The sequence below is a fragment of the Drosophila guanche genome, unplaced genomic scaffold, assembly GCF_900245975.1.
Source record: "Drosophila guanche unplaced genomic scaffold, DGUA_6, whole genome shotgun sequence".
NCBI classification, from domain to species: domain Eukaryota; kingdom Metazoa; phylum Arthropoda; class Insecta; order Diptera; family Drosophilidae; genus Drosophila; species Drosophila guanche.
In genome coordinates this window covers 1,983,326-1,995,974 of record NW_022995749.1, presented here as the reverse complement: position 1 = coordinate 1,995,974, position 12,649 = coordinate 1,983,326, and the positions used below count along the sequence as shown (strand labels likewise).

Genomic DNA, 12,649 nt, shown 5'->3' with positions numbered 1-12,649 from the left:
ATCGCGTAGGAATAAAAATTATAATACAAACAATTTGATAATCACTCAATGTTTAATCTTAATTCGTTGATTGCACGCCTAACCTCCACTCGGAGAGCTAAGACATCTACGCCAGTGAGAGAGAGAGAGAGTGCAATGTGAACATCAATAAGTATACGCCATGTGGGCCACATATGGTCCCCGTTCCCGTGCCCCAGCAACAGCTTGCCTGATTAATTAAATATTAATTGCCTGCTGATAAGAATGCTATGTTGCCTCTGTTGCTCACAGCCTGAACTCAATCCAACACGATCTTTCAGACCATTCGAGGAACATCTGATGCCAGACACCTGCGTTCTAACTCAAGTAATCACAGTTAAAGGACCATTGCACAAAGTTTAAAGTTGATACTCATAACGAAGACTCAGGCCCGCCTCGACTCCTCATATTATAGTTTAGCAATTAAGCAATCGCTGTTACACAATCGTTCATTTAGTTGGAAAGCTTCACACCTTATTCAAATCAATTTAGTTTTCATCTAGTATTGCAGATTGACCACAGATTAAAGGCATTCAATACTTACAATGTGTTAAATAATTCCGCATTAAGGAAGATTTCGGTTGCATCACAAAGGCACATGGAACATCCACATCAGAGAAAACTATATTTTAAGGAGAAGTTCCAAGCAATTTCCAATTGCGTCCAAATTAAAACAAAGTTTCTTTTAAATTTTTTGTATAATTATATATTTTTTCAATGATTTTTTGTTGGTTTCTTCTTCCGCACTTCTTGTGTGTGATTTGTATTTCCTTTTTTGACATTTTTTTTAGATTTTTTTTTAGTTTTTATGATTTATGTTTAAACAACTACAGAGGATTAACGCTATATGGTATTAATATAATATTATGCATTTATGAACTATGTATGTGTATAGGTCTGTGGTATTAGGTATATTTAATGTATATTTAACGGCATAGTTGGAGCTTTAGATTAGTTTATTTTAGTGTAGATGCTTACAGGTATTTTTTAAATACATACATACGATCCATCCGATTCGTTTGCTAGACTGACCTACGATGCAAATTATAAATTACAATACAATCAAGTATCATTTTAGTTGATGCCATTTCTTCACTCTTCTCTTGTTTAATGCTTATTGACTTGAGTTTTGCAAATAAATTACTTTTGATTCTGTTAATCAATTTCGGGGGATTTTCCTTCAACGAATCAACGAAATTTTCATGATTGGGTTTACTTGCTAGGATTTATGTACAATTAGGAAACATTTCTCTGCTTGCTTTTACCTTGATATATACAATGTTCGATTGGATTTGGAACCAGCTCGCTATAACATATCTCTTTAGATCTCTCTTTCTCTCTCTCTCTCTCTCTCTCTCTCTCTTTCTCTCTAACTCCCGCTTATAGTATTTACAGGGTGCATTTGAAACAACATTTGGAAGTATCGTAACATAAAATGCGCTAACATCACAGCAAAATTTTGGGGGTTTTCCGCACATCTGAGGCTCAGGATGAGCCTGTGCCGGCTCCAGTTTCAGGGCCTATGCCTGTGCCTGTACCTGGTCCTGTTCCAGCGGGACGTGGCTCAGCTATTTGGTTATCGGAGTGCCCACTCGTGGGAGGACTATGGCTCGGGGCGCGTTGGTGGCGACCATGGACGCACACCAACTGGGCCGCCACTTATCCCAAGTGCATCAGACTGGGATGGAAGTAGCCTGCCATGGCCCACTGGGCACCTGGCGCTCCCCTGCCCAAGGCAGCCATTTTGATCTTCTCGATCTCTGCCTCCTGCAGGCGCTTTGCCTTGGCCCGACGGTTCTGGAACCAGATCTTCACCTGGGTCTCGGTGAGTCGCAGCGAGGAGGAGAACTCAGCCCGCTCGGCAATGCTCAGGTACTGCTTCTCCCGGAACTTCTTTTCCAGCGAGAGCAGCTGCTGTGTGGTGAATGGAGTGCGAGGCTTCCGGTTGGGCTTGTGCTTTCGGAGATTGCACTTGATCCTGGGCGGCTCATTGGCATCTGGAAGGAGAGAGGAGAGGTGAAGGTGTTGATTAGTTGATTGCTTAGATTTGTCCAATTAGAGGAGCGCAAATTTGCATGCAAAGTTAATGTCGAGCTGAATGCTTAATGCTGAATGAAGTGCTGTCAACGATTGGCTTTTGTTGCTTTTGGCTGCTGGCTGCTGTCTCTGTCCTTGGCCTTGTCATGGCTAAAAGCGGACGGCCAAGACAGCAGCGACGGCAACAACAATATACGGTAATTACTCCTTTAAGTGGCCAATAAATTTGCTGTCTAAACTATTTGTCAGACAAAGCAGCAGCCGCAGCAGCAGCAGCCAGAGCGACGGGAAATGCATTCCCCGAGTGGTCCCCATACAGCATGCCCCACTTGATTCTCTATCTCTATCTCTATCTCTCTCTCTGTGTTGCTGTTGCTGTTTCTCTGTCTCTGTTCGATTCTTGCCACAGCAAAACAATTTTAATTTGGGCATTTTGTTTTGGCAAACAAAGGCACAGAGCAGAAACAGAGACAGAGTCTGAAGAAAAAGCAACAGCAACAGAAAGAAACGTGCAATCCTTATAAAGACTGCGGCAGCAGCAGTAGCAACAGCAGAATCAGCAGCTGTTGCCTGCCGCCTCATGCCCCATACTGCATGCTGCATGCCCCATGCTCTGGCATTCGCCTGGAGTGTTGTTAATGAAAGTAATGAGCCTGCCCTGAGGCTGCGCCAAACCACAAAGATGCAAATGGCATTTTAAAGATGCAGTCAGTCCGGGTCAGATCCCTCTCCGTTTGAGGCACGCGTAATTTATTGAGCATTTTGTTTCGAGGCACAACCAAGAAGAAGACATCTTCCCAGCAGCGGTGGCAGTGGCAGTGGCAGGGGGGAGGTGGCAGGGGCAGGGGCAGGAATCAAAATAAAGACAAATGCAAATGATATGCAACGCTTTAATTTTACGCATAATTACACAAATTGAAATTGTCGAGTGACAAACGTGGCCAAGATACCAACAGATGGTGGCCAGAGAAGAACAGAGGGAGCAGGGGAGAACATGCCTTTGTAATTGCTTTTTATGCCCTGCATCTGGTAAATGGGGCATGCAACAACAACAAAATCAACAACATAAACACAAAGGGAAAAGTATTCATCGATATACCAAAAGTACGAAGATTCCTCCAGAGTCTGGGCTTTCCCAAGACCCAGAAACATTATGTTTTCACACACATTTTCTGGCACGTTATGATATCGAGGGACAAATAAATGTCCAGCCCGCCATAAGACCATAAAAATCCGGCTTATAGTGAGAGTCAGACCCAGGCCGAATCAAAACTAATAATCATGTGTTGGGGGCTTCAGGATGGAACTGGAACTGGCACTGAGACTGAGACTAAGACTAAAACTGAAACTGCATCGGGGGACTGCTGGCGATTGGCTCATTAAGTAATTAGTGTGACATGCCAGAGTTATGTTAATGCCCGATCAACTCCGATCGGGACAGACCTTATCTGTCAGTGATATGCATATAATTTTACTTATTTGTGTGTTTCAGTTTCAGTTTTTCAGCTTTTCAGTTTCTGTATGCAGGTCGTAAAAGCATTTCGTATGGCCTAACAAGGTGAAACGAAATGTGAACACTCCGATAAAGCCACCAACTGATTCCAGTTCCCATAATGAAGAGGCCACATACATATGTAGATACACATACGGCCCATCTCCGGCAGCATTCAGAAATTTGTTACAGACTCGGAGACGCGCTCCGGCCTGGCCTCTATAAATATAAATAAAAATATAAATATATTTTGTGTTTTGTATTTCTTCTCCTCCCTGAAGCCAGCTTTTGGCTTTTGGCTGCATTCTGTGTGAAGTCTGAGGCTTGTTTGGTTTTGTTTGGTATTTTGTTGTCGCTCTTGTTGTATTGGCCATAAATTAGTTGCTAAATTAGCATATAAACGATACGGACAACTTTTACAGCTCTTTTTCGTTGTCTCGGCATTCGATTTTGATTTTATGATATTTCATTACAATAATATTTATACAACTTTTGTGGCTGACTCGTGGGGATGTGATTATTGTGTATCATCCGTGGCTTATTGGACATCAATTGTGATCATTGTGGCAGTCATTTCTACACATGATAATCAATATTCGAAATCGTTAAGCCTCCTCCAATCCTCTTTATTATTAACCATTTGTTTACTTGAGAGCTAGTCTTTGTTTCACTCTCTGGTAAATTTAATTTCGCTAATTTGTTTTAGTGCGAGTTTTCACCTAATTTCTCATTTCGGTTTCTTTTTCATTAAATTGTAACAACTATTTTGTCTCTAGGCTCCTTTTGCATTTATTTTAAAATTAATTGCTCATTTGTCGCTAAATTGCTGGAATGGGGTTTCCATTGCAGTTGCAACTTGCTGCCAGCCAGAAACTGTAGCAAGTGAGCTGAATTCCCCAAAACCCCCAGACCCCCGTTTCACAGTCCAATACACCGTACCCTCACCCGACTCCCTCCTGAAGGCCTATTACAAAACAATCCAAGACAAAAAGAGATACAGATAGTGGGCAGAGAGAGACAGAGGACAGTCCACGCACGTCCCAGCCCGAGTGCGAGACTCGTTTTCGCCTTTTTGCTCTTTTATAGGCATTGTATATGCTGCTGTTGCTGCTGCTGTGGTGCTGGTGCTGGTGCTGGGGCAATACGTCGCCAGCATCGCCATTGCCAGTGCAAATACATGCCACAAACGCCAATTGTGACATTTAGCCTATGTTTGTAATGGATTTTCAATTAATTTGAGTTCTCCGGTGTATTGTAGACGAGACAACATATAAGACTCGATACCAGCAGCAACAAACAGCAACAGCAAATGAGACAGGCAACAAGCAATTGTGAAATTTACGCGTATCGTTTGGCGTTGGCAATACCAAAGTAATACCAATACTGAGACCAAGACCGGGACGGAGACGGAGACGGAGACGTAGACCAAAACCGAATGCCCAAACCAATCTTGTCCCCATAGAGTGACTGGGCCGTGTCTCTATATAGCCGACGGTGACAACGCTCGATTGATTTGCGGTGCAAATTGCTGGCAATTAATTCTTCATTAAAGCGTTTTCGCATAGCAACTTCAGCTGGACAACGTTTTTGCAGTGAAAATCGCTTTTGCAATACAAAGAAAACAGCAAAATGAGCAGATCTTTGGTCCGACGGATCGCCGGAGATCGATTGAGGAGCGCTGGCTCGATCGTTTGGCTAATGCAATTACACGCTTACGGTCAAACGGCAACAGCTACCCGTAAGGGGCCTGCCTTCGTGTCAGTCCCGTCCCGTGGCGGCACTGGCTCTAGCTCTGGCTGATTTCATAATGAAGGATTTTAATTAGCACCAAATGTGTAAAAGGTGCAAAAGAGAGCGGGGCACACTTGCGTTTTACCATCTAAATGAATGATTATCTCCAGCCAAGGATCGGCTGATTAGGCTCTCGAGGGTGGGGGATCGTTTCCTCCATCCTCATGTATTTCTGAAGGTATGGCTATGTATGTTATCCCTAACACTTGTCGCACAAGTCAATTAATTAGTGAAGTGCGCGTCAATAACCAGTTGGCTTAGATAACTCTAAGTAGTCCACTTCTGCCCACTGCCCACTGTCCACTGAGATCGAAGGCAGGAGCTGCTATGCTATGCTTTGGCTCACAAATCTTGTCATATTGCGTGTGCATGTGCTTCCACCGGGTTTTGCAATGAAGTTCACATTGCAATCGGCTTTGGCTGCCTCTGGGCAAGATAAGCTACGTAGATAGTAGTGGAACACTCCATCCACGTGGGTTGGGCTACGGCACACACGCATGCGCCTGCCACTGTCCACATACGAGGCAGATATGACAGGTTCCAAATGCTGTTTAATTACTCAGCTGCTGAACAACAACAACCACATCTACGAGTACGAATACTTTTACGAAGCAGCAGCAGTTCAAATTAGTGGCACTACCAATTGTCTACAAATATTTAGCAAATGTTTGCCGTTGTCTGAATATATTCCTCAACCCTGCGTGTGGTGGAGGGGGCTATGTGCAGTGCCTCTTCGCTACCTGCTCCACCCATACCGCAGTGCCGAACCGCCTCCTTTGGCTGCTGGCTGCTGCCTTTGTCTGGCTTCCCCCAAGTCCCTCCCTGACTTGGTAATTTAATGCAAATAAATTGTATTTCCCCAAACATACATCAAAATGTCTGCGCCAGCACACCTATCCATGTGTTGTGTGTGTGTGTGTGTGCGTTGCATGCAACGCTGTGTGGATGTGTATTTAGTACAGCTTATGTACGTTAGATGGCGTGCAGAATGCAAATATTATTTTAGCTTTTGACTGCCGTTCGGCGTCTCCGCTGGAGCCTTGCAAATGGTGTTAAAACGCATGCACATGCCTCTCCCCTGCCACTGTCCTCGCCAGATACTGCTCTTCTCTACCACCAGATCCTCCTCTGCCACCAGATACCCATACTCCACGTCCAGCAGCCGTCTGTCAACGTTTAAATTGCTGCCAACCCGTTGAAAATTGCGTGTTTTGGGTGGGCGTAGCTGACATGCCACACCTACCGTTTTGGCCAGGTTTACTCCCTCTCTCGCTCTTACTCACTCACTCACTCACTCACTCACTGCTGCTACTATGTACGAGTATATGCATGTGTGTTGGCTTCTATGTACTCCACGTTTTTATGCAATGACTCCCAAGTTGTTGCTCGTTTGTACAGCTTGAAAATTAATTTTTATAATGGCTGCCAAGAAATGCAGCTGCAATGAATGGTGGCTCAGGGGTACGTGACTTGACTGCGCTTTGCAATTAGTTAAATTATGAAGGCACACGGGAATTCTTCCACTTTTCAGCACGACTAAATATGGTTTTTCCTTTGGTGGGCCGATGGTGGGCCACACACCAGAACAACCTATGGCTATGCGTGTGTTCCAAAATCTTAATCTGAGATAGTTTACGTTAATAGGCCATGAAAAGTATAACTAACCAAAAGAAAGGGCCGACAAACGGTAGCGGATACCAGACCAGATACGACTTTAAACGTACAGTAATGCCACCTTCAGATACAGATAGAATTTCAAACGTTCAGGCAGGGCACTAAGTACCTAACACTTGACATAATGCGGCGGCAGATAGCCCTCGGCACAGGTCGCACAAGCCACAGGCAGTTTCAGTGGCACACAAACGGGGGGGATCCGAATACGATTCGGGATCGGGATCGGGATCATCAGTCAGTCAGCGGCAACCTGCTGCGCTAATGAGACCTGCTGTGGCAGGGGTTTAGACTGTGCCAGTGCCAGTGCCAGTGCCAGAGAGTCAGAGGCAAAGACACAGTCCGAGACAGTGTCAGGGGGGAACCAGAAAAACAGCTGCCAAATGAAACAAAGTGAAATGAAGTTATACTTATAGCCATACTCGTGCTCCCATATTATATGTTGTTATATATGCAGCAGTTGACAGCCAAATGACAAAATACGCGGCAAATGTTTGGAATAGTTTGTTCTTCACTACAAAGAGGGACAAAAGAGAACTCAAGTGGAAGATGAAGATGATGATGATGATGGCTAGGGAATGATGAATAGCCACATTAAGATTGATTTATTTCGATTCTACACTAATTTATTTGTTCAGGAATGCGTTGACATGATTTCCTATCGATTTCACATACTTCAGATTTGATTTTCCATTCTATTCATTAATATAGCACTAGTACACGAGTACGAGAACGAGTATTTTCCATTACTTCGGAGCATGCAAAATACTAGACGACGCCCTTTCATGACTCTTGCCCTGACCGGCCGGCCGCACTGACAGCTTTATAAAACATCGAAAGAGCCCAACACAGCACAACAAAAACAGGCACAATGGCAGCCACAAAAACGCTGCAAAATGCACACTTTTTTGCTACTGGTTTTTCCTTGCCCTGCAGTTGGGTGTTTGTTGGGCAACTTTAAAAAGCGGAAACGCAAAGTTCGCGGATGCCAGAATGGAGTCGAGTGAGCTAAAGTTCACATGTCCGTCAACCGTGCCGCCGCATCAAAGTGCGACTTCTTTGGGTGTGCACACTTTTTTGTGTGGCCCAAAGTGTGGACAGAGAGAGAGAGAGAGCGAGAGTGTGGCCAGGAAGTGTGGGCATGGTGCAAAGTGTGAACTGTGCATGCAGATACAGATCGTGTAGACTCGCTTCAATTAGTCTGGTCAGTCAGTCAGTCGGACTTTTTATGCGATTATTATTAGATTTTCTTTCGTTTGGGGGGCTGGCTGGATGACGGCTGGATGATGGGCTGCCGGACAGACCGGAAAACACCGAAAAAAAGCGACAGCCAATGAATAATCAGACAGAGCCAATTGAGTTAAATCAAAACCGACTCGTCGCGATGCGATGCGATGGGACGCTGATGTGGTATATGTGGATGATGATGATGAGGCGAGTAATGGGCCAAGCAATCAGGCATATTTCATTGTTTTATTTAAAGCATCACAATAATAATTGGCACGCACTTTGACTACAACCGAGGGACGACCCAACCAGCAGTTGCGCATGGAGAGGGTGATGGTGATGGGCGGCCATGATGGAGCACCCGCATCGAAGAGAGTGCAGAGCGAGAGTCATTGTCGCCGGCGTGCCTCATCGATGCCAATTAAGGCGAGGGGCAGCCGTTAATTGAATTAAAATGCGCAACAAAATGGTGCAGATAAAGCAGCTACAGCAAGAGACAAAGACTAAAATATATAGACAGAGAGAGAGAGAGAGAGGTGTGGGGTTAATACCTCCATAAGCTGAATCGGTTATGCATATTTTCTTAGCTTTGAATGGAATATGAATATTGTTCAAGGAAATATTTTTCGAATTTCAGACTCAATTAAGCAAATTTATATCCGCTGCAGCTCATCATTTGCCATTTTCCAAGCGGTTAAGTGAATATTTCAATTTCCAATAAACAAAACACAACAAAAGCGGGCTAAGAGAGGCTATGATTATAGGAGCAATCCTCAAAAACGAATTACAAAGTGTTTAAGAGACCTCAAGAGTAACGAGGGAAAGGCTTTGCAAACAGAATCGGTTCAGCAAATGTTTCCGGCCAAAGTTTATCATTTCGGTTCGGGACATGTAAGGAAGCACTAGAGTAACATTAATATAAGACGACACTTACCTCCACCAAATCCTTGTCCCGGAAACAGGCCCGGCGGCCCAAAAGGCGGCATTTGGCGGGCGCCCGGCCAGGGCACACCAGCTCCCATGCCGCCCCAGGCGACTGCAGCGGCGGCCAGAGCACTGAACGGCGTTGGTCGGATGGGCACGTGACCGGAGGCGGCCAGAGCCGCCGGCGAAAGGATGGTCGATTGCATCTGGGATCCGTGATTGCCGCCGTGCGGTGACTCTAGCGACTTTCTGCTCTCCAGGCCGTCGGGTGTGGAGCGCGGTGAGTCATCGGCATTCATGTCCTCGATATCCACAATGGAGTCCTCCTCCTCGTCGTGATCTACATCGTGCTCGTGCAGCATATCCTCGTCGTATTCCAATTCTGAGTCCGTGTGGCTGCCCAACGGCGAGTGTCGCTCGTTCTTGGCGGGTGTGGAGCTGCCCAGGTGCGCCGTCCCCGCTCCTGATGCGTTGGCGGCGGATGCCACCGGCGTGGAGTTGGGCGTGGAGCTGGTGGAGGCGGGTGGGGATGTGGCTCGGGCATCGGCTTGGGCTTGTGCCTGACGCAATTGCGCCATCGCCGCTGCTGCCGCCGCCTGCTGATGCTGGTGCTGAGCATGGGCGGCTGCTGCCGCATGGGCGGCATGCAGCAAGTGGGCGTGGTGGGCTACGGCGGCGGGATGGAAGGCATGCGTTGGTGGAGGAGCCGAGGCTGTGGGCTGTCCCGCCGTCGGCATCTGTGGTGGAGGAGTTCCCGCCGCACTGCCTTGGGAGAGGGGCGAGGTGGCGGCGGAGCTGGAGAGATTCGTGGGCGCATCGCTGACCTGGTTGGTGGGCGTACGCGGCCGCGTGTCTGCGAGGAGGGAGGCCACACTGAAGTTACTCAGCCGGGATGTGGTCTTGTGGAGGTGATGCGGTGGATGCACTGCAGCCAGCTGGAGTGCCGCCTGCTGCTGGTGGTGCTGTTGCTGCTGCTGCTGTTGGTGATGCTGCTGCTGTTGTTGCTGTTGCTGCTGATGCTGGTGCTGTGCCTGGGCCAGGAGATGCTGCTGGTGGGCCAGTAACAGGGCCGACGGCGAAGTGGGACTGGAGAGCGGATGGTGCCCGGCCGCATGGGCCGTGGGACTCACGCTGCCCATCGAGGTGAGGGAATTGGCCAGGCTGTTGCTCCCGCTGCTGCTGCCGCTGCTGCTGCTCCCGGAGCTGTTGCCCAGCGCTGTGGTCGGCGGCACCGTCGGGCTGGTCATCGTCTGGCGCAGACCCGTCACTGTCATGCTCGTCGCTGTGCTGGTGGGGGCTGTCGCTGGCGCTGGCTTGCTAGAAAGCTTTAACATAAAGCCTTCAGGGTCTGTGGTCTGGATTCAATGCGGCAGTTCGTTCACTTGGTTCCGTTCGGTTTGGGTTTGGGTTTGGGTTCGGGGTTTACTTATGGATTGCGTTGGTTTTATTCTTGCATTGCTCGTTCGAGCGCGAGTTCAATGCGGGGGCACAGAGATACTTTTTTACGAGTATGTGTCGTCGTTGCGGTTAATTTGTTTTGATTATCGCTTAATTAATTCGCTCGTTCATCACACGCGCGTTCCTCAGATACATTTATCAGTACACGCACAGAGTCACCTTCACACACGAACGCGCTGCAACGCTGGATCTGCAAGCGAAAGAGAACCGGGAGAAACACGTCCTCTTGAGATCACGTCTGTTCGAAAAGTAACCGACCGTCTCTGCGGCTGCCTCGACTGTGGCTCTGTGGCACAACCACTGTGCGCGCCTTGGTGGTGGTGGCTTTTCAAACCGGCTGCCTGCCGCTGCCTGACTACTCTGCCCTCGCGCGCTCTCGCTTGCTCTCCCTTGCTGCCCCATAAGCAGCGACACCATTTTTATTGGCCTAACTGTTTCGCTGCTCGCTCGCTCTTTCTCTCTCTCTCTCTGTCTCTCTCTCCGCTCTCTTGTTACGTTTTTTCTCGCGCTGCTGCTATTTCTCCACTTTTCTGCTTGCGCCGCCTTCTTTTCGACTCTGTCTCGCTTCCAGTGTGGTGAGTTTTCGATAGAGATGGGTATATTGGGGCGCACAGTAGCTGTCCCGCTCGCACGCCTAATTATTATTGAATAATTCAATCTTTCGAGCATTTTTCCTATACGAATGGGCACTCGTATATGCTTTTCTGAGTTGCTGCGCGTATTAGCATTTTATAACAAGCAGCGGCAGTCCGTCCATTTCCACTTTGGTTTTTTCACTGTTTTTCTCTGGATCGGCTTTTCTTCGATGTGTTTTTTTACCTTCTTCTGTTTGGTTTTTGATTTTGCCAAATGCCGTCTCGTTCTGTCGCCTCCCAGCTGCGGCTGCTGGCATTCATGACTTCATTTGAGTGCTCGGTAAATGCTGCTGCTCGGCAAATGCTGCCTGTCAACGTAATTGGCGGCGTCGTCGCTGCGTCTGGCTCGGAATGCTGATGCTGTACAGCGTGCACCACCTCCACCCCACTCCACTCTGTCCCACTGCCATAAAGGGAGCCAAATTTAATTGGTACTCCGTGGCGTATGAGCAGTGTCCTTAGCGAAAATAACAATATTATAAATAATAAGCCCATCATTATCATGGCCGAGCATCGTCAAAGTCGACGGCATGGCACGGCACGGCATTATCGCAAAGCTGCAATCTCGGTCAGGAAATTATGTTTTTTTTTGTTTGTCTCGGTTTCGTCTTTTTCCTTTTATGTCGCTCCTTCGGTGCGCACAACGCACCTCAAAAGATGAGCCATAAAAATCGTATCTGGGACCATAAATCGAGCATCCCTTTGCCCTTGCGAATCAATCACAAATACATACACAAATGCCAGATTCACAGATACAAATACATGTGAAATATGCAAGAATATAGAGTTTTAAAACCCCCCCCCCCTACTGAACGACTCCAGCTCCCAAATAAGCTTTATAATGGGTTTCGCCATAAATTGCATAAAATGGAAGATTTCCTGCAGGTTCTCTCTCTCTCTCGCTCTCTCTGTCTCTTTGACAATCTCTTTCTATCTCCCCCTGTGTCTCTTATTGCTGCTTTCCCTCCAGCTCTGCTCATAATTTTACTCTACAAATTAAACTCATTTTAAGGATTATTATGTGAAATTGTTGGCTCGAAAAGTTTTGCCAGCCATTGTTCAGCTCCTCTTTTGTTGGAGCTTTTTGTGGGAATGAGTGAGAGCAGGAAGTGGGTGGAGGAAGGGCGGCTGCGTGGGTTGGCGGAGTCTCTCCATCGGGAGACTTTGGGGTGAAAGTTGGTGAAAGGATTGTGCCGGCAATAGAGAGTGGGAGTCAAATAAAGAGCTCAATTAGAACAGTTGAGGGAGGAGAATGAATACTTGGAGCTCATTAGGAAGCTTAGGAATGGAAATTAAAAATTGTATTGTATTATTTGATATAATCGTTTATTAACTTAAAGGAAAAACAACTAAGAGAGCCTTTTGTGAGCTTTAAAAGGGGGGGGAAAGACACATT

At 46.9% G+C, this 12,649-nt stretch overlaps 1 protein-coding gene across 1 annotated transcript; it reads right to left on the bottom strand.

The window, feature by feature from the left end:
• Positions 1-789: 789 nt before the first annotated feature.
• On the bottom strand, positions 790-10,887 carry LOC117585252 (muscle segmentation homeobox). The gene is made up of 2 exons (XM_034274665.1): positions 9,171-10,887; positions 790-2,015 (listed from the first exon to the last, which is right to left on the bottom strand). Exons 1-2 carry the CDS (start codon positions 10,492-10,494, stop codon positions 1,678-1,680), a joined length of 1,662 nt encoding a protein of 553 aa, XP_034130556.1. The 5' UTR covers positions 10,495-10,887; the 3' UTR covers positions 790-1,677.
• Positions 10,888-12,649: the final 1,762 nt, after the last annotated feature.